General features: G+C 35.0%; 1 protein-coding gene across 4 annotated transcripts in view; it reads left to right on the top strand.

Annotated features, from left to right (window-relative positions):
- The window catches only part of MTA3 (metastasis associated 1 family member 3), a 116426-nt gene that overhangs the window by 15104 nt on the left and 79158 nt on the right, over window positions 1–22164 (top strand). For all 4 annotated transcript variants that reach the window (XR_011903076.1, XM_072331898.1, XM_072331897.1 and 1 more), the window contains exons 4-6: window positions 3331–3457; window positions 13281–13344; window positions 14621–14738. Coding sequence is in view for 3 of the 4 variants with exons in the window: in XM_072331898.1 (XP_072187999.1) it covers window positions 3331–3457; window positions 13281–13344; window positions 14621–14738 (309 nt within the window). In the remaining variant the exon portion in view is untranslated. The remainder of the gene's footprint in view (window positions 1–3330; window positions 3458–13280; window positions 13345–14620; window positions 14739–22164) is intronic.

Here is a 22164-nt window from a genome sequence, read left to right as displayed (position 1 = left end):
GTCTTATTTTCTGTTGCAGAAGACAAGTGGAGTGTCTTCTGGGTGTGTTTTATCTTAAGTTAGGAGTAATAGGTTAGGTGAAAGTAATGTTTTCAAGTTCAATTTTAATCACGGAACATTTTGACTTGCACTTAAACCTTTTTAGGTATCTTTAAGAATTTTAAGTCATTTTTTAAAAAAACATTTTATATTAAATGGGTTTGTTGTATTTCTAGAGGCTTGCCCTGAATTTGATTTGATTTCAGTTGTAAAAAAAAGCAGTTCTTGATGGCAAGCTTGAGTCACCACACTAGCAATAAACAAAGACACCTACAAAGTTTCAGGTGGCATGAAAAAGTGTCTTCTAAAGTTTACCAAGAACACTGTTTTCTAATGTTTTCGTCCAAGAACTGAAGTGGGTTATGTTGTTTTCAAGATCTGACTGTATTTGTCTTCGTACTCATACCTAAGACTTTAAGTATACTTCTATATATTTTCAGCTGAATGGCTTCAGAGAAAACAATTCATTTTTCTCTTGGAGTGATGAGGCCTATGTGTGTCATTGTCATAGTTTTCCATTAAAATGCTTGTTCACTTTGAGCCTTCTTCAGCTCTCTTCCTTAACACTGGAAGTGTGCTCAACTTTAGCACTGCTTTATGATTTCATAGAATCATAGAATTACCCAGGTTGGAAAAGACCTTGAAGATCATCAAGTCCAACTGCAGCCTAACCAATACCCTAACTCTAAACACCCTCCACTAAATCATATCCCTGAGCACCGCATCCAAACGGCTCATTGCTATCAAGTATATTGTTTAAATACTCAGTTTTCTCACTCTTTTGTCCAGTGTTCACTTTTTTCTTCTTATTACAAGAGAGTTGTAAAATTGTCTTGGTGATAAATAGTGCAGTACGAGGTTGAGCTATGCGGTGTCTGGAGTGTCTGGCTGCTATTTGTCCTGCTTTTGGAGCTTCTCAGATTTTCATGAGCAAGACAAAAAATGAAACTACACATCATGTATTTTTTTCATGTTTGGGCTTGGAATATTTTAGAAGCTGCGTCTAAGATTTTATTTCAACTACAGGCTCTGGTATCAACGCAGTCTAGCCTTATGTAGCATGAGTACAATAAACACACAGTCTTATTTCTTAATGTAAAGTTTCTCTCTAAGGGAGCTATTATGCTACTTGAGCACAGGTATCTAAAAAGCTATTTTAAGCTCTCCTTGATACCATTCCTGGCTTTTTGCTGACACTTCAAATTGGCATACATTCTCCTGTGTTTTGTACCATGCTGATGGTGAGATGTTTTGGATGTGTCGAGCTAAAATGGTCCTGGGTGCCTGTGTTTGAGTGTCTAACTTGCTTTCTAATGGACTATTTATTGCCAGTAGTTTTCAAATGGTTACAACACTGGATTACTTTGTGCTTTTGATACCTTTTAGGAAGGAGAGGAAGTAAATAGCCAAATGAGAACTTTGGACCTCTAAAATATAAGCAGGGCATATATTGAAATAAACAAATGAAGAACCAACAATGGAAAAAAAAAGAAACAAACTAACGACAAAGACCCAGCAGAACCATAATCCCAAAAACCTAAACACTGACACACCTGGGTATTTTAAGAAATATTCATGCTTGAACTTTGAAATACAAACATAGCTCACATGACAATAATCATTTATTGTAGGAAGCAGTCATAGTTATTTTTTTTTTGCTTGAAACATAAACCTTTTCACATTAGTTCCTATGTTTTTCTTTCTTTACTTGCTTGATTTAATAATGCTTTGCATTTGCACAGGATTTTTAAGCTTTATTTATAGTCAACATGACAGATTTTGAGGTAACTCTGAACTTAGTTGTGGTGCGAGTTGCACTTGTAGATTTGTTAGGTGAGACTGTCAGGCTTTGTTTTTGCTGAAACTGTCCCTACAGTGCATGCCAAAACAGGGATGGTGAATGGTGCCCTACAAGCCAAATAGATTTATGGTGGATGGAACTCAATTTGAAGAATTGGCTATGAGATCATGCTGTTTTATCACTGCTGTGGGAAGAAGTGAAATAACCTACAGGAAGGGTGTGATTTAAACAAACAAACAAACAAAAACCCTGGAGTAGTGTTGCATTTGGATAGAACTGGGTTGCCATGAGGATACAGGCAGGCTTTGTTTTGAGGTACTGTGTAGGTTGTTTGAGAAAATGTTTCTTCTAAAAAGCAGATGAGATGATTTGTTCTAAGGCTGCTTTATGAAATGCTAGCTAAGGCTGAGGTTTTGCTGTTTAATTTCTTAAGACATACTGTCTTAATACATTTGTTTTGCAGTTGATGGTTAATACAGCAGGTAGAAAATTGCTAAATCTTTTTACAATTTATTCAAGTATCTATGTTTTTTGCATGCTGCGTTTCTAAGACTATGTCCACTCTGGGAAGTTAGAGTAGGAGTTCTGCATGACTCTCAGAAGGCATATTTCAGCCTTGAAGTTCCCAAGTAGAGTGTGTGCTTGTCCATATTAATATATTAGCACCCACTGTGAACACTGCTTTTTAACTCTATGTGGGATGCTTTCTAGTATCTGCTTTTATTTCTTCCTTTGTGTTGGTATATTATAGATGGTTTAAAACTTTAAAAGGAGGGTTTATTTTGTTTATTTTTTTTCCCTTTGGTTTTATCATATTCAGTGTAATATTGAACAATTTCAGATTAGAACAACTATAAAAGATAGATTTCAACTGCAAAAATCCCCCAAAAATATATCTTAAGACTTGCTGGTTTTTAGACACCAGCTTCCTTTAGACAAAACAGTGCTGTATTGCTTTAAAGAGGAATAGTTTCAAATCTTGTGTAAATATGCCAATAAACTGTATTTGCAGTTAGTCTCTATTAAGGTTAATATAATGGAAGATGGTTTTCCCAGACAATGATTTGCCAGTCTGCTACATTTCATAAATTTCTGTTTCATAAAGTGCTTTTCACTAGGACACTTGTAGTAATGTGAGTATCGGTAACAGAATGTACTGGTAAGCAAGGAAGAAGCATACCTAGAGGAAAAAAAGGCAGAAGATGGTGAACAAAGAATGAGTAATTTTGTTAGGATTGTCTTTCACACAGCTGTAAGAACATCAGTGCATGGTACAGTAAGAGAGGAACTTGTAAAAGGGTATAAGTAGAAGGTACAGAATTCAAAATACTTAATATTCTGTCAACTTGCATAAACTAGTCTTGTTGAACTCATCTTTTATTTCAAATACTAAAGGAAGTTGCTGAGGGGTGGGAGAAATGTCAAGTGAAATGGCTGTGAGTGTATTATGCAACAGAGTTAATTTCGACCTACGCTCTGCTTCTCTGCAGAAGAAGTTGAAGAAGAGTCTGAAACTACAATTGAGGTTGACTTGACTGATAAACAGAAACATCAGCTGAAACACAGAGAGCTCTTCCTTTCTCGCCAGTATGAGTCTCTTCCAGCAACTCACATCAGGTATGAATTAAATATTACTTATCTGTATTCTGTAGAGCTGGATTGCCTTCCAGTAGCCCAACTGTTTGAACACTTCAGCCTTAATCTTACAAAAGGGAGTGATTGTGTACAGCTGAGTTTTGCCAGGTAGAGCCATGAACTGATTTGGTACCGCTCTGAGTATTGTCTTCTGTTACTTCTCATTTGAGCCTTGAAAGGGACAAGAGTCACAGATAGAACTCTAGCTTGCAAATTGAAGCATCAAGTGATTGTGTTGTATGGAGTCAGATTGTGCATACCTTGAAGACGTGTTCTTGATTCTTCTTCTGCTGTCCAGAGGAAATCTGACCATTTTGTTTGTCCAGGGAAACCACAGATGGGTTTAGAAAGGAACAGTGACTCAGTGGTCAGATCTGCATTGTAGTGCTGCACACATTTAAAAATAAAATTACTTAACTTACTTTAGTAAATGGGAAGAAGTAATGATTGAGTTTGGCTAAATGTTGCAGAAGCATTTCAAGTATTGTTTTTGGATTACTGTGATACTATTGTAAGAAGAGGCTCGATAAAGCTCCAAAAAGTTTTATTTTGAACGTCTTTCGGTAAATATTCTAAGTGCTCAAGTCATTTTTTATTTAGGAGTTGAACGGTTTTGGGGGGGGGGAGGGAGGGGAGGGGAGAGGAAGAGGAGAGTGTACCTGGTATTAGAAGAGAGTAATCAGGAGGAGCATAATGGAATAGGGGTGTGGTAAGTGTAAAAAAAAAAAAAAAAAAAAAAAAAAAAAAATAATAGAATTCATACAGGTTTGCAGTCTGAAGGAATTTTTAGTTTCTCGGTACATCCACCTCCCCTCAGCCATTTCTGATCACTTTCTTCAGCTAGAAAAAACAACAGTTAAATGCTCCAGTAAAAGAGAATATTTTTATGTCCGTATGTACTTCCTCTTTGTCAGACGTGGCTTTTTGTCTTTCTTGCTACCAAAATAAAAACTGGAAGTTGGGAATTCTTAATTAATTTCCTGTGCTTGATTCGTCCACTCGTTCTCTGACTTGGAGAAAGTCATTTAGATATCAAATCTCTGCTTTCCCAACTACAGCATAGAGGTAATAGTTCTCTGCAGTTTCTTTCTCTTACTTTGACATTTAGGTATTGAGATAAGGTATTCTCTATCCAGAGTGAAGATTACAGAGAAGCAGTATTGTAAATGTCTTCTTACCTCACAGCTCAGGGAGGCAGAAGAGATTCTTCAGTAGACACTTCAGAGTCCATAAAAACACATTAATTCATGGTACATGAAGCATTGCACAGCAGGCAAATACAGTGGCATGATTTGAATAACTTTTCAGAACATTTAAATGCTGTAGTGCTATACTGTCATTTGCTAATGAGACCTTTACCAGTTGCATTCTGCAACAACTTGTATGTAGTTTAGTGAATTTTTAACAAACACCTCTCCTACAAAATACGTCTCATTGAGCATATTAACCTATCAACATTCACAGACTCTGCTCTTCTTGATTGTTTATGTAACTTCTATTTGTGATCCTTTCCTGTAGAGTGAGGATAGAAATATTGTGAAGGCAGTACTCCTCCACTTTTCTCCCAATGGAGAAAAAGGTATAATATAATAATATGCTTTTGAAGGGACATCTGTGAAGTCATCTAGTTCAAACTCCTGCTCTAAGCATGACTAATTTAAATCAGGTTGTTTGTGATGTAGTCTGGTTGAGTTTTGAACATGCCCAAGGGTGGAGGTTCCAAAGTCTATCTTGATGTCTGTTTCTGTGTTTCCTGACACCTAATTGGGACTACCATTTTTTGAACTTCCTGTTGGTCTCTTCTTGTCCCATCACTGTGCTTCCCTGAAAACAGCCTGTCTCTCTTGCTTCTGCTTCATTAGGTAGTAGTAGGCAGCAGTAAGATCTGTCTGTTTCCTTACGAGTGCGTAAATGATTACTCTTAAGATGTGAAACTGCTGGCCTTTGTATTAGCACTTGGGGAATGGCGCCAGTAATCAGCTTTTAGTTGGACTTTGAACCAATCATTACAATCTTTTCAGCCTGATGAACCAGCTAGTTTTCTTCCAACTTTATTGTCTGCTTATCTACCCTGTATGCTACTGGTCTGGTTAAAAGTCAATATAGGACATGCTGTAGGCTTTGCTCAAGCCACGGCAAAGGACATTTGTTGCTGTCACTGGTCCACCAAACCAGTCATCTCCATGTGGAAAGCTAGCAGACTGACACACTAGAAGTCTCAGTAGCTCTGCTCTGTGTTCTTTAGTTAGTTGTCACAATCTGTAGTTTTTATAAGAGAGAATAAGGAGTACAATAGAATGGAATGGAGAAAGGACATCAATTCTCTTGAGTAAGAAGGAAAGTTCAATCACTTTGGAAGGAAAAGGAGAAAGCTAAAAGTGATAGAGAACCGAGGAGGGTGAAGCATCTGCAGATGCTCTTGATAAACATAGATCTTGAACTTTCACTGGCATCTTCAGCAAAGAAAAGAAACTGAGTTTAATTCTCTTTATGTGTAATTTAAGGCAATAAAATCATTTTAACTTTATTATTTCTACGTATTTTTAACCCAGATGGCAGAGGAAATGAAATTGTTTGCCTTCCATCCTTCCCTCTGAAGAAACTCACCCGTGACTAATTTAATTCATAATTAAAAACTCAACAGTGTCTCTTTTACATACTCCGTGATATCACTTTAGAGTTAATGTGCTTTAAAGTTATAGCAGATTAGAATTATTTGTACAACACAGAAATTAGAAGTTGTATGACCTGTTTGTGTTTTCTGTTAGGTGATGCTAACCATGCCATTTTCAGTAACTTTATGAAGTGGCATACGTTGACACTAAAAAAAAAACAACACAAACAGATTTAGAAAATATGCAGAGACAGATATTTTATGATTCTTGTATCTAGGGAACCAGAAGGATAATTGATTCCAACTCCTGGCTTCACACAGGACAAAACAGATATGGCAGTGTTCTCTTGTAGCCTCAGTGTTGATGTGGTGGAATGTGTTGAAGAATATATAAATGCACTGACTTCTGAAATGATGGTATGCAGTTTAGGACAGCATCAGGATGTTCTCATTTGGGTTTCTAGGGCAAGGCTTGTTAGCTTTGTTCCTACCTGTCAAGTTACAAGTGAAACTATTCCTTCCTCTACTTTCTCAGATGTATAAGATTAGTAGCACCCCTCCAGTGATAAATTGCCTCCATCCATCCCAGTTCTTGCTTATTACAAATGCAGTTTTGCCATGCCCTGTAATCTCCACATTTTACACTAGTATTATACTGCTGTGGACTCACTGAGCCCTCTCCTTCATTGAGTATGTATACACATCACACAGTGAATGCACACATAATTCATAGCGCAGATAGTTCATCTAAGCAATGTCAGGTTTCAGCAAGGGACTGAGTTGAGCCAAGTGCTGTGTATTTTAGCTTTGATTTGCAGAGATTTAGCATTACTATATATAGCGTGTTGGAAAGTCATGATAAGTCACAGGGAAAAAATTGTTTAAAAGTTGTCATCATGGTGAAATTGTTGGTTGACGTTATGAAATGTATCGTGCAACTCAGCATGTGGTGAAAAGGATCTGCCATGGATTTGTAAAACACTTTACAAAAAAAAAATCTCTTTGGGAAGATGCATTGGTTATCTTGGTCTTTGTATTTTCATTGTACATTGCATTTACATTGTACATTGACGTTTCAAGTGTTAGTGTGCAGTTGTTGTAAAAGACTGAATTAATTTCTTAGATTACTTGTGCTTGCTTTTGAGTTGAATGCTTCATATAATTTGTGTAAAAACTTATTTACTGATTAGGGTTTACCTTACCATTTCATTATCTTTGCTTGCTACCAGCCAAGTTTTACTTGCTATCTAACAAGTCTGTGTTTCAGGCTTGAGGTTGGCTTTTGGATTTTCTTTCTAATAAACTCTCACTTGCCTTAACTTTGCATAATGAATCACACAACTTTCATTATACTGAGCTTTTCTTTATGATCTTGTTAGATCTCACCCTAGTATTACTACTTTAAGCTATGCAGGTACAGAGAAGTGCTTTTTTTTTTTCTTCCTTTGTAGAACACACCAAATGGTATGAAGCTCAAAGATGGGTCATTGGTAGGATGGGACAGGTCATTTTGTTGTAGTATTGTGAGTTTTATGGTATGCTAGGAATTGATTGTATTACCTCAGGATGTTGTCGTTCTCAGCAAACAGGAAGCTTTCAGTGTACAGATGGGTACAAATGCATAAGCTACAAAGTTTAGATAATTTATAAGATATATATATATATATATATATTAATCTTCTAATGTGAGTCAGACAACTGGATAAAATGAGTGAATCTGCTTTGAGTAGGCATGTGCTTGGTCATTTGGATTGCTGAGCAGTTCTTCCTTTCTGGATTGAGTTTATATAGAGCAAGGTGGCTTTTGAAGCATGTTTGATGTCTGTTAGTTTTGTTGTTTTGTTTTCTTTTTTTTCTTTTTTTTTTTTATTTGGCAGTAAAACCTGGAGAATTTTTACACCAGTAAGATTCTGGTTTAGATTGTACTTTTGTCTTGTTCTCAGTATTGCTCAATAGCCAATACCAATAACAGAGTATTAAAAAAATGTATGTTTATTGGTAGAAGGTTGTCAGTTAAATACCTGAAAATTATAGCTTTTCCCACAGTGACCTAATTGCAGAGTCAGAATGTTTCCTGTAGTGCAAAGCTTATATAGTTCAGGAGCAATGAGTATGGGCTAGGTGACCCTGTAATGTCATGCTGAAAAATCATTCCTAACCAGCCTACTGTGGCTTTCTCAGATACACATGTATTGCTGCCTCTTTCTTAAAAAGTAATTTATTTTCCTTTTTAGACTGAATTAATCCCTAGAGGGAAAAAGGTATGATTTGAGTTTCCTATTATAGTCTATATAAAGTATATGTACTGTTGTGCTAACTGAGATAAGAAAGCACAGTTTTGCTATGCCTAGTTCAAGAAATTGTTTCCATATTGTGATTTGGATCTTGTTCTTGGCATTGTTCTTTCTATTCCATGTATATTTTCTTAATGAAAACACTTCTCAGCAACAGAACTCAGTATGCTATCAGTGATTTAAACTGGGATGGTATTATTGTAAACCCAGCCTTAAGTTATAATTTCATAGAATTGTGGAATGGCTTGGGTTGGAAGGGACTTTAAAGATCATCTAGTTCCAACAACACTGCCATGGGCAGGGTTGCCAACCACCTACATGCATGCTTTCATTGATGTAGATATTTTTATCTTAACATCTTCTACAACTGTTCAGTAAGTTTCTATCTTAGTATTGCTGAATGCTTCAACTCTTCTGCAAATTATGTAGTAGTTTGTGTGTACAAACTGTATAAACTGGTACTGAATGGAAAGTCTCCATATTCCTCTTTTAAAAATGAGGTTTTTCACACTGGATATGTTTTTTCTTCTGATTGGGTTGTCATTAGGTAACTGCAGTATGAGCACTGTAAAAGTTGGAATTCGGGAGTATTTAAGCATATGAAAAAAAAAAAGTAAATTGAACATTATTTATAAATTAATCTGTGGAGTTCTGTCAAGTTTTTGTCATTTACAGTGTCAGTTGTGCACAAGCATTCCAAGACAGACTTAACCTTTAAATAGCATCAACTTGAAGTGCTCAAAATCAGGAGTTCAATTTGAATTAAGATTAAAACATTGAACTTTCAGACTAACAGACACACACAGCATAAAAACTCTGGATCATCCATGTGATCTAAGCATATATTCAGATGCCAGGCATTTACTGCTTCATTAGGTGTACATAAATCAGTTGGCTGTACATTGATGTTTTAGTTGCACTTTATCAATTGTGTGTTTAACAGCTAAATCTACATTTTGGCAACAGGTGCATAGCATACATGTGGTCTTGTACTTCGTGGGCAATTAGTATCGTTTTGTTGGAAACATGAATCCCAGTAGTAGTTATTTATCAAGTGGGACTTTTCTCCCCCCTTATCTTTGAGAGAGTTCAGTAAATGTCTGAGGTTAAAATCTGCCCAACAGGAACCAATGCAGGGCAGATCTTCCTTCTGTCAGAATCCATCTTCTAGATATTGACTGAATATCTAAAAAAAAAACAAAACAAAAAAAACCCAAATTCTAGCTGGGGAGTTTGATGTGGATTTTAGTCACTGCAACATTCCCTTTATGCTACTCAACATATTTTCATGGAGCGCAATATCTTGCACTCCATTTGTAAATATCTATGCAATTTGGAGAGCTTGAAATTTGTGATGTATTTGTGTCTGTTAGCATTGTTCCATGCCCCTTGATCTTAAAAGCAAAGTATACAAGTGTACTTGGTGCTGGCTTCCCATAAGTGGGGAACCAATTTTATGTAATTGGAGGAAAGTCCTAAAACTGTATGGTTCCTAGTATGTGATTTGTTGATAGACCTTGCAATTTAGACTTTTTGTAAGGGGTCACAATTTTGCTCAAAGTAGTTGTTTGGAAATCTACAGAACACTTTCGCATTTCAGATAGTTCAGGAAATTCCTTGTTCATTTAGAGTAGCTGTCTCATCCTTTACTCTTTGTGCCTTTATTCCCCCCCTTTTTTTTTCTTTATTACTCATTGGAGAAGGGTTGCTCTTGTGGTCTAGTTTTGCTTAAAACCTTACAGCTCCTCTCAGTTTTTCACTTTATCTTCTCTAGTTGTCATTGAAGCAGCAGCATATGTTAAAATCAAATCAGATTTTCCTCATAAACATAACATTTCCTAATATTCTTTGCAGTTCCTTTGTTCTTACTATCCAACTAGTGGTGAAGTTTTGTATTTCAAATTTCTACTGACACCAGCATTTTTTGATAAAGATCAACAAGAGACAATCAGTTTACCTGCATGGAATTACCCAGTGTTATCTTGTCAAATTCAGAAAGGCAATGAGTAATTGTTAAGAGCAGAATTTCAAAGTCTGTGGGGTCACCTCTGCATAAATTATCTTCCTTCTTCAAATAGCATCATTATGACTAATGCACAGCAAGTTCCGTTGACTTGATAGGAACTCAGAGGAGTGAGTTCTGAAAGTTCATACTCGGTGCCAGTCTTACCCAAGATTCAACTACATTACAACAGGAAATTTGTGGGATATAATACTATAACCATCCGGCTGCCTTTTCCACTTCTGTGGCTTGTGCTGCTTAACAGACGCTTAAGTATTGCATTTCTTTTGTAATTTATTTCTGTAATTTTGCTGGTATATTTCCTGTCTGAATAGATAATTATTAAAACAAGGCTTATGTCTCATGGGCTGTCTTACTGATCTGGTGACAACAGGTAAAGAATATAGCCTGCAAGAGTGACAGAGCAAAAACTGTGGACGTTTCTATTGTTTCAAAAGGATGGACTGGGCCGAAATGAGAACTTTAAATGATGAAAATAATTGTTTATTTTTATTCATTCTGGTACTTTTAAGATCTGGTTTTCAACATTTTTTTAAATTTTTGTTGAGGAATTGTATAAAATATAACTACAATATTGATTACTTTAAGAAAAATCTTATGAGGTTTGCACTGTTCCTATAATCACAAACAGAACAGCTCCCTGAAAAAAGGAAGAAAGTCTCTTTCCATTCACTCTCTTGGGACTGCTGCGTACCATGATAGCCAGTATTTCATTCCATTTATTTATAACTTTCACTAGTTTCCCTGTGTTTATTTACTGTTTTAGTTGTAAATTGTTAGCATTTTGGTTTTGGGACTATGAGGCTCTTTGTTTGGGCTACTGAAGAATTTATTTTCTGCAAAACTGTTGAAGCATGGTTTTTGTTCTTGTTTTCTTTTGTTTCCCCTCCCCCCCCCCCAAAAAAAAATACTGGTTTAGGGTATTAATGTGAAATGTGCTTGGATTTCAGTTCTGTACCAGAATAGTGCCATTGAAGTAACTCAAGTAGGTTGTAGGCATGAAAAAAAAAAGGAGATTGTTAGGCAACCTTTAGCTGATGTGTGTATATGACCAAGAATTGTCAGATATTGGTGGAGTTATCTGAACGATACAACAAAAGATTTAAAAAACTGGGCAAAAACTTGTAAGACTTTGTAATGGACAAAGTGTAATGTGTGTAAAAAAGCATTCACATGGTTACTGGTTTCAAGAAAAAAGTTGAGCTACAGATATGCTTTCTAGAACAGGAGAAGTAATTGAATCCTGACTTGTCTATATAGTAGAGGCTGATTATACCATAAGCATATATCTAGGTAAGCTTTGTTATTTCCTTTTACTGAAAGATCTGTAAGTAACTTTTCTTTTTTGTTTGCTGATTTAATACTCTGGCAAGTTATGTTGCTGTTGTTGTCAGATAAATGGAGCAACTTTTTATCTTTTATCAGTTTAAGTACATTTAAGTACCTCTGAGAGTAGAAGAGATTATAAAGGGGCAATTTTGTCTTATCAAAATTAAATTGTAAGTGAAAACTTAGCAAATGCTAACTTATTTTTTGTTTGCTGTTATTTGTATATTGTTGAGGTATCTGAAAGATCCACTTGACATTCATACCAGATCAACTTTGCCGAAGGCTATAATCCATACATGTGAAAAATCTTAGAAACACATAAAATACTAGTAATGATTCCAGCCATTAGATGGTTAAAATGCTGTACAAAGAAATCTAACATCAAATAGAAATTCACTCAGTTGGGAGATGTGCTGTGGAAATTAATCTTTTCTCTTAATGAAATAAAATGAGGCTTTGTTAACTTACAGCGGTAAGATATAAGGTCAGTCAATACTGTGCCCTTTCAGCCACAGTGACAGTGAAGGAAAGCCATAACTGGAGTTAAATAAGGGTAGGCTGGAGTGGAGAGAGCGTGCTAGAGGTATACAGAACAGAAGTAAACTGGAAAGGTAAACTATTTAGCCTTTAACACTAAAAAACAGAAAACCAGTTAAAATTGATTAACTGTCTTCATGTTGTAGCATATAATTAATCTTTAGACCTTAGTGTTCTGGAATTATCAAGGTCAAAAGCTTTAAAAAATCTTCAAAGGCGTAATTGATTATAGGTTTTCCTCATTCTCTACTACAGGAATCTTCTCATTTGCTGCTGTTTGCTGTGCTCAAGTTTTTCAACCTCATTTTCCCAACATTTCTCTTTGGAGTTGTGGTTCTCCTGACAAATAACGAGACTGATAGAAATTCAAGAGTTCATGTATTAATGAGTGTTTTAACTCTGTTTCCATTGATATCCAGCAGTAATGAAAGAGATATTAGCTGTGGGCTTTTTTCTGTGTGTGTGTGTGTGTGTGTGTATGTGTTGTTGGTTTTGTTTTTGCAGTTAACGGTTGGCATGTAATATTTGCAGTGGAATTTAACTGAGAACGTTCTCTGAAATTAATGAAGGATTTTTGCCATAATATCTTTGAGTGTTATCTTTAAATCCTAGAGGTCCCTAAAGTACTTTATGTCTTTTCTAGTGTTTATTTGTGTGCTAATCTGTGATAGATAGGAGAATAGGTTTGTGGAGAAAGTCCCGTTGTATGTCTAAGACCACTAGGACCTCATGGTAAATACTGCCCAAATTGATAGGAGTAAGAGTTAGGTGCCTGAAATACAAGGAGTAATGCATTGTTACAAAGAAATAATTGAATTGAAAATGGTAGCATAAAAAAAAAAAAAGAAAGCCTATTCTAGCGAGATGATTCAGCGCACTCAAAGTTTTGCATCCATATCTATTCATGTTGCTTTATAACAAAGTTAGATTAAAAATAAATTTGTAGGGTTTTTTTGACAACGAAAAATTAGCTTTTAAAAGTAACAATTCTACCTTATGTTTGTATAGGGGAAAATGCAGTGTTGCGCTTCTGAATGAGACAGAATCCGTGTTGTCGTATCTGGAGAAAGAGGTAATGTTTGTGATTTCTGTTTGTATAAATATTGGGAATGGTTCTATTTTTGTTCTGCTTGGTTTTGTTTGTTTGCTTTATGTCTGTGTCTTCAGCAAATGAGCAAATGATAATTTAAAACTGCTTTATTGAATGTTGTGTTAGAAAAATGTTATGAAAAATGTTATTTTGAAAGTGCTTTGGAAAAATAACTGAAATGGCACATTACAGGTTTCTTAGAAAATAGTTAACTAAAAGTAATCTCAAAGTAATTCACATGGTACCTTACAAAATAAAAGTATGTAGACTTTTTCATGTAGGGGATACTTAAAGGGAAATTCACAATGCAGGATTTTTGTACTGTTGTTCTTATTGTTCTCTTGTGTTGTTATTATTTTTCTATCTTGAGGTGTTCTAGAAAGGCAGACCTTCCAGAGTCAAACTATTGTGTTGTAAAGTCAATGGGATGAAAGAGGGATGTCTACCAGAGGGTAGAGTAGCATAGGGGCTTAATTGTGAATTAACTCTGAATTACTGTAAGCAAAATGTCTCTTTTCCTTTCTGGTAGAAGAAAATTAAGATGTTTAGCTTTACTAGAAGGGAAACAGATTATCCACAAATTTGAAAGATAAGCCTTTAAGCTAGTTTTGTAATGCAAAAAACCTTTAAAAATAAATGTATTTTTATTTGGAAAGTCTTAATATAATATCAAGCAGACGGCATTTTGGTTTTTTTTTTGGTTGGAATTAGCATTTCTTTATTTTTATATTTCTACACCAAACCAGTGATAATGTGTAGACTGGTTTTGAGAGCAACGCTTAACCTTTACTACAAATGAGTGTACAAGATATGTCAATACTATTTTTGTGTAAGCCCTTTTCAGGCACTTCTAGTTTGAGAGTATTTATAAAAAGTCAGTATGGTGAAATATTTAGGAAAGGAAACATTAAATTTGGAAAATGGTTAACAGTGTTTTTTGTTTTTTTTTCTTAATCTGTCAGTATGTTTTATGAGCATTGATCCTTTTGTCACTGCTCTATTCTGAAATAACTTCTAGCAATGAGAAAAGCTTTGATTAACCGCATAAAAGTATTCACGTGAAAGATCGGCATTCTTTAAAATGATTAACGTTTCAAAATGTTTATTCATCTTCCAAAGCTGTAGTCTGTAAAAGCACATGAGAGGGGTTACTTTAATTATTTTCACGTGGAAGGTGAGGTATATCTACAAAGCTAATTCTGAAATTCATTATGCTACTGCTAAATGTGTCCTTTTTTTTTTTTTTTTTTTTTTTTAGGATACATTTTTTTATTCATTGGTGTATGATCCATCGCTGAAAACACTTTTGGCAGACAAAGGAGAAATCAGAGTGGGGCCTAGATATCAAGCAGATGTGCCTGATATGCTTGCAGAAGGTAAATATTTGCTCTTTGTATAGTTAAAAGATATTCTTATCATGCAATATTATTTATGTTAGTATTCTGAATTGGTCAGTAAACTGGTCAGTAAAGTAAAGCATTAGGTATTGGAAAATTGTCATACAATATCTATGAATATCAGTAGGTATTATGAAGAAATAAGGAATGCTGCTTGAATAGCTCTTGAAAAGGCATTGTTAACAATTTACACATTCTATGTTTTTTTTTTTTTAATGTAATTGTACTGTCCAATTAGATCTTTGTTGCAGGTCTCATAGGAAAAAAACATTGAGGTCCCACCCATTCTGTAGAATAAAAACATGGTCACAGAATAAGTGAAATGTGTATTCTTTCTCCTTGTCTTAAAACAGACTCTGTTTATATAATGTGTGTCATTTTGATTACGTATTTAAAAATATTAGCTTATATCAAGCCATTCTCTGTTCTTTAGCAGAACTGAACAACAGATATGTGTGCCTTACTCTTTACTACATAGAGTTTAAAATATTCATTTAGAGCTTGGATGTTGATGCATGAGCAGCTGTCTGTATTTTGAATTACAGTATTGCTTGCTTAGTAAATTTCAAATTTTCTTCAGCGAAGTGTGCATTCTACATTGGTCACTGACAAAAGAAAATGTTTCCTGAGAAATATATAGATATAAATATTATTTTTGGGGACATTGGTATATATTTTCTGATATTAAAAAATAAAAAAATAATAATAAAAAAAAAGATTTTGTACCACTACTATAACTTAAGTCAAAAGAATTCAGAATGCCCCAGATTCATAGATTTATAACTTTAAATGGGGTGTTCTCTATTAGGGATGGACTTTTTTGCATGCTATACTTGTCTCTTGTACTGAATTTATTAATGTACTATATAAAAGAGGAATTATTCAATTTCTGGCAAGCAGGAGATTAGATGCAGTTTAGTAGCTCATGTGTTATTTTAATATTAATAACAAAAAATAAGCTATAGGAAGACTATTCTAGTTTTGTTTATAAAGAGTACAGACTTATTTAGGAACAAGGCAATGGCGAGAATATTATACACTGCTATTCTTGCAATAAGATATGCCTTTCACAAAAAAGCAAATAATTATGTAGATGTTTTTATGCTCAAGAAGAATGTTCCTCAGAGGATTAAGAAAAAGATGATCTTAATATACTTAATGAAGAAACCAGAAATCATCAATGTTATCTGAAGTGTCTGACTGATTTGTGAGGGCTTTCAGGATGAGTTGGCATTGTCTGCCAAATAGGCAGTCTTTATATAGCAGAATATAGAAGGAAAAATTATTAACAATAGAGACTAATTTGGGAGCAATAAATAATACATCAAAAGTGAATGTTTTTTTTCTGTGGAAATTTTACATTTAGAAATTTCACTTTTAGAGGAAAAAAAAAAAAGAGTTACTAAAATCTGGAGTTTACGTTTAATAGGAATCATATGAGGTCCAACAATGGCAAGTGCAGAATCCTACACCTAGGAAGGATTACAGGCATCAGTACAGATTAGGGGCTGACCTGTTGGAGAGATCTACATAAAAGGACCTGTGTGTCCTGGCAGACATGTTGACCATGACTGAGCAATGTACTCTTGTGGCCAAAAAGGCCAATGATATCCTGGGGTGCATTAAATAGAGCTTAGTCAGCAGGCTGAGAGAAGTGATCTTCCCCCCTGCCTTGGTGAGGCCACAGCTGGAGCACTGTTTGCAGTTCTGGGCTTTTGGATCAAGACAGGCATCTTCCAGTGAGAGTCTGGTAGAGGGTCACAAAGCTGACTAAGGTGCATCTCCCTTATGAGGGAAGATTGAGAGACCTGAGGCTGTCCATCATGGGGAAGACAGAAGTGATCTTATTAATATGTAAAGAGTGGGAGTCAAGTGGATGAGATCAGGCTCTTTTCAGTAATGCCCAGCAAAAGGACAAGGAGCAATGAGCATAAACTGAAACAAAGGGAATTCCATGTGAATATGAAGAAAAACTGAAGGTTGTAGAGCTCTGGCCAAGCTGCTGGCTGAGGTTGTGGAGTCTCCTCTGGAAATATTCAAGACCCATCTGGACACTTCTATACATTACGTTTTAGGGAACCTGCTTTAGCAGGGGTGTTTTGGAGTAGATGATCTCCAGGTGTGCCTTCCAAATCTTAAGAGTCTGTGAAATCTTTGCATCTCTTATATTAGTAGATCTTTCTTCTACTATCATTAATGCAGAATTTCAGTCTGCGTTACTATCTTTTTTTTTTCACATTTCTTAATCCCCATAGTGTAGTAAGTGATGCAGTCTTCTTGATATACTCAGTGAGAGTCCATCAGTTGTGGATATTCAGAAGCACAAGTTGCCCACAAACCAAAGGTCTGATGGTATTGAAGACCTTTTTGTCACCTACACATATTTTCAGTGGCTGGTGGAAAAAATAATTTTGTTTTGGAAAGATAAAAATATCTAAAACACTGTGGATTTGGCTGATTGTGAATTTATGTTTCTGAAGCCTTTAGACCTTAAAGGAAAAGATGATTCAGCTGTTGCTGTGTCTCTGTATAATTTGGCAGCTTGGATGTTAATCCATTTTGATATGAATGCATTGGTAGATTCCAGGAGACTAAAAATTTGAATACTTTTTAATTATTATTATTTTTATTTTTTTTTTTGCAATCACCATATGTTTATTTTCAATAGGTATATGTACAGGTAACATTTTCTTGAGGTGTTCTGTATGGGAAATTGGTAATCACAGCCTGAACATCTGATTAATCAGCTGAGGCAAGTGTCAGGTCAGCTGTGAGAGCACAGGTGAGAGTAATTTAGCTGTGCTCCCAGAAGTAGTGGAGCTTGACTCCACCTCCTCTATACTTCATTTAAGGGCTGACCACCACTAAAGTAGCATCTCTTGGAGATTGCTCCCTGGTGGAGATTGCCTCAGCATTTCCCAGTGAAGGCATCCATATTGGTGAGTTTTTCCTTATAAATAACCTTTTGATTATCTGTTATCATCTTTGTATCGTTCCACCTTACATGTTCATTGACTGGTGTCATTGTAAAACAGCTTTCCAAAAGATGGAAAGATGGAATATATATATATATATATATATATATATTATATATATTATATATATTATATATATAGGGGTTGGACTCTATGATCTCTAGAGGTCCCTTCCAACCCCTACAATTCTGTGATTCTGATATGCTTTCGAATGCTAATATATTAATTTTCTTATCTGATGAATGGCTGCAATACTTACCTGTCTCAGTATCCCAGTGACTTCAAAAGGATTCAGTCTTTTAAAAATGAAAAATAAAACAAAGTTAAACTAAAATAAGCAAGAAACAAAACTTCTAAATCAGTGTTTATAGCAACTCTATTTACTTCCCCTCACCTTGTGAAAGGGACTTCTGTTTGTGTGTGTTTGAATGCATGTGTGGAGGGTGCTCAGATTTTCTGGGCCCTTACTGGAGGTTGTGTATTCCAGAACAGCCTGCATGAGAATGTAACTTTGACTGTTGGGTCCCCAATACAAGCTGGAATCGTAATTTGGGATAGTAGACTAAAACATAGGATCAGATTTGCAGAAATGCTGGACTATTTCACTTCAATTGATACGAATTTGAACAGTATTTTGCCAATCAAAACATTGAAGAATGTTGAAGTATGTGTATATTTTGTCTTCCAGTTCAAGTATAGTTCAATTATAGGTGATTATTTGTCCTATAATCAAATTAAAGAGTAATGTTTTCAATTGTAGTTTAAGACATATTTCAACAGATGTATGGTAAGTTAAGTGGTGGTTAGTCATAGAATCCCAAATTTTCTTATAAACATCCTGCTGTCGCTTTCCTATATAGCTTGGTTTCCCTATCAATATTTTTTCTGCCTCTGGTCTCCCTTTGCCTGTTGTTGAAATCATATGAGTTGTTTCAGGATGTCACCTAGTAAAATTACTATTTTAGAGGCAGAGTTTTCAGGGAGATGCAAAGTAAAGAAGGTATGGCTTAATACTTTGAAAATACAGCTGCTAAATGCTGATAAATTAAGTTGCAGATATCTCCAATTGGATGTCTGGGTAGTCACAAAGACTGAGTTGCTTATGCGTGTAAGAGGAATAAGTAGAGGGAGTGTTTAAAAACCATTATTGAAGTGTGGTTTTCTTAGGTATTTGTACCATAGAAAGTCATATTGAAGAGAGAAATCCTTTTATTTTGAGTGTTTTAAATAACATTTTGGAAATATGACACAGGGATACAAATATAGGAAGAATACAAATGGTTGCTTGATGAGCTAGTGTGCAGAATTATGTCTGCTGTGAATCAGATGATGGGTAAAGATGTCATTGAGAATTGACAGTGTACAAAAGAAGGTAGTATTAGGTAGACTTAGAAGCAAACCTACCTTTTGAAATCCTTTAGAAATGTTTGTGCTTAAGAAGAATATGAAGAATGTAATTTATTTGTAGAATAATCTTCTACACTCTTGCAGCAAATACAAACTATGTTAAAATTTCATCATAATAAATCTAAAATATCTAAACTTTGTATCTACACTGCTTTTATTCATAGTTGTGAGTTATAATTAGTAAATACTATAGTTTTGCATAAAGACCAGACCAGATTTCAACAGTCTAATACTACTTCTATTATAAGCATCTTTGAGTAAAACTACAGTAAGTCAGGTAAGGAATAATGTGGTGATTGAGTGAAACCTTTCCCTCTCTCCATATGTCATGTGTCAATTTGAAGATTGTGTGTCTTTTTAGTTACTCTTATTGTATTGGAGAACATGAGATTATGCACTACTGATTTAATTTCTTATGAGAGTGATACTAAATAAGGCCCTTTCTGTTTTAACCACATGTTCAAGTACTTTTTCTGTTAATATAATAGTTGTTTATTTTCAGATCAGTTCCTGTTGTGGAATAACATTCTTCTCCTTTGTACAATGCTTACCTCAGAGAGCTGAAACAGTCACTTGAGCAAAGTGCTTCTTATATCAAGCATCTCTTCTGTACAGTGCAGGAGCAAGGTGCCTGGTCCTTTGATGTAGAAGGGTTTTGGTACAGCTACCAATTGTCTCTGATCAGTAACTTCAAAGTTAAGTCAATAACCAAAACATACACTACTTCCTGGGGAAAAAAACAACAAAATACACCCCCTACCCCCCAAAAAAACCAAAAACCAACCCCTAAACAATCAACCATTATCTTTGTCTTCATAATGATTACTATTATTTAGTTAAAAAGCATACTTTCATAAATTGTTCCGAGTATGTTCAAATTGTTCTAAACCTTGACAGATTTTTCTTTTTAGCTCTGTTTTGTATACCAAGGTCTGTATTGCTCTCCTTTGTGATAAGTTTGGATTTGTTTTGTTTTGCTTTTTTAAGAGGAACCTCTCTTTCCTCCTGTAAAGGTGCTGAGTAGTGAATAAATTCTTAGTACGTATTCGGTTACATGCTTAATATCACCTGACTTTTCTATTAAGCCTAGAGACTGCACCATGAGCATTTAGCAAATCTCAGCCTAGGAACATAAGGGAACACTCAAAGTTCAGTAAGTTCAGACACTAATGTGAAGATAACAGCATTAATACTTAACTAAAAATCTTCCGTACACTTTGATTATGCAAATGGTAATATGCTAAGAGGCTTTACATGTGCCTTCTGTGTGATTCAGGTTACAGAGCAAGCAACAACCTTTAAAAATGTGTTTTTTCTCTTGTTAAAACATGAGCTGGTCCTGAGAATTAGTACAAAACCATTAGCCAGAAAGGAGGTTATAGAGTGTACTGGCCTCTGAACTTTCTCTGCTTGTCTTAGTCAGAGTAAGCCAGAAGCCGGGAGGTCTCTGGGGGTCATTGATTCAAATATATGATGACAGTTTCCTATTACACCAAAGTAAGCGATTTTATCAGAATATATCTGGAATAAAGAATGCCACAACCAGATTCAGGAGTTCCTGCTTGTGGGAACTGCAGTAGAATGCTAAACATAAAAGGTATTGTTTTGCTAACTCAGTAGGATTTCTTTTATGATCAAAGCACAGAAATAATGCTGACGTGATTCATCTCACCTGAACATAGTTACCTAAATAGATTAGAGGGTGTTTAAGAGCAGATCTGATGAATCTTGACAAAGGCAATAAATACACCAAAATGAAGTTTCTTTTTAGGTGTTCTCAATTATGTTTTGTTCTCAAATGAAGTTTCTCTTGGTTGAAAACATCAAAAGTTTTTCTGTGGTATTTTCTTCAGAAGGAGCTGTTTCTTAGCAAGCAAGTTTAAATATGGTAATTTTGTGTATGATTTGTAGATTATTTTTTATTGTTATTAAACTCAGTGTGAAATAATATTTATGTAAGTAAAATGTCAAATCCATGATCATCTAAAGTAGTAAAATACTCTTTTACAATGTTGTGTCAAACTCTTACAGGGTTATAATACAACTTACATCTTTCTTACTAGTCTCTTTCTTGACAGCTGTGTGATTTATGTGCTGAAAAATTAAATGTCTATAGGCTTCTGATCAGTTTTACTATGAACTGAACAAACAAAACACATGTAAATGACCTCTTTTTGCCTGTTTTAGGTAAAGGCTTCATTTACTTTTGCTTACCTTCAAGGGAAATCTGTACTTCAGCACTGCAGCCACATATAGTACAGAAACCCAATTAGGTATTAGTACATTTTGTTTTATGAAACATGGTGTTTTATGGAGTCTTGTAAGGAATGTAAAACGAGATTTGAAACAAAATGTCTATCTGTCTTTAAGGTTACATAATCATTTAAAAATATTTCTTGCCCTTTGTTATAATTTTATGGTTTATTAACAGCATGCATAATTTTAATGAAACAAGTAGCTATATTGATTGTCTCTTCACTTTGTTCAGTATTTTTATGTTATATAATGTGGTACTTGGACATTTCTGAACTTTGATCCTCAGATAATTCACAACTTCTGTGTTATCAGTCAAATGATAAATTAGAAGTGTTGGAAATTAAATCTTATAAAAACCATTCAACAGATTGAAGGCAGTTATTCAGGTGTTTCTGCTTGGGGATGGTTGGAGTGGTCTTTTTTGTTTTTCCCCCCTCCTATGAAAGCAAGATTACTTTTGTCAAGTTTGTTTTAGGCTTGGGAAGTCAGAGTTTTAGCATTCATAACAAGAGAGCTATGATTTTCATATTAAGGAGATTCACATCCGTTGTCATTGTTTTCATATGTTTTTTTATGAGCATCTTGTTTTTCAAGAACTTGAAGGAGGTGGTCAAACTGCTATTTTCTCTTGGCATACTGGTTTCAGCCCATGGTGAATGATCTGTTCTGTGTTGATATGGAAGATTGCACGTGATTGCTGTTGGAAAGATATCTTTATTATGGTTATGGAGACTTTTCTGAGGCTGTTCAAATATCAAATGAGTTCT

This window comes from Excalfactoria chinensis, chromosome 3, assembly GCF_039878825.1.
Source record: "Excalfactoria chinensis isolate bCotChi1 chromosome 3, bCotChi1.hap2, whole genome shotgun sequence".
In the NCBI taxonomy this organism is placed as follows: domain Eukaryota; kingdom Metazoa; phylum Chordata; class Aves; order Galliformes; family Phasianidae; genus Excalfactoria; species Excalfactoria chinensis.
Note: the sequence above shows the minus strand (reverse complement) of the source record. Positions and strands in the feature narration are given on the sequence as shown.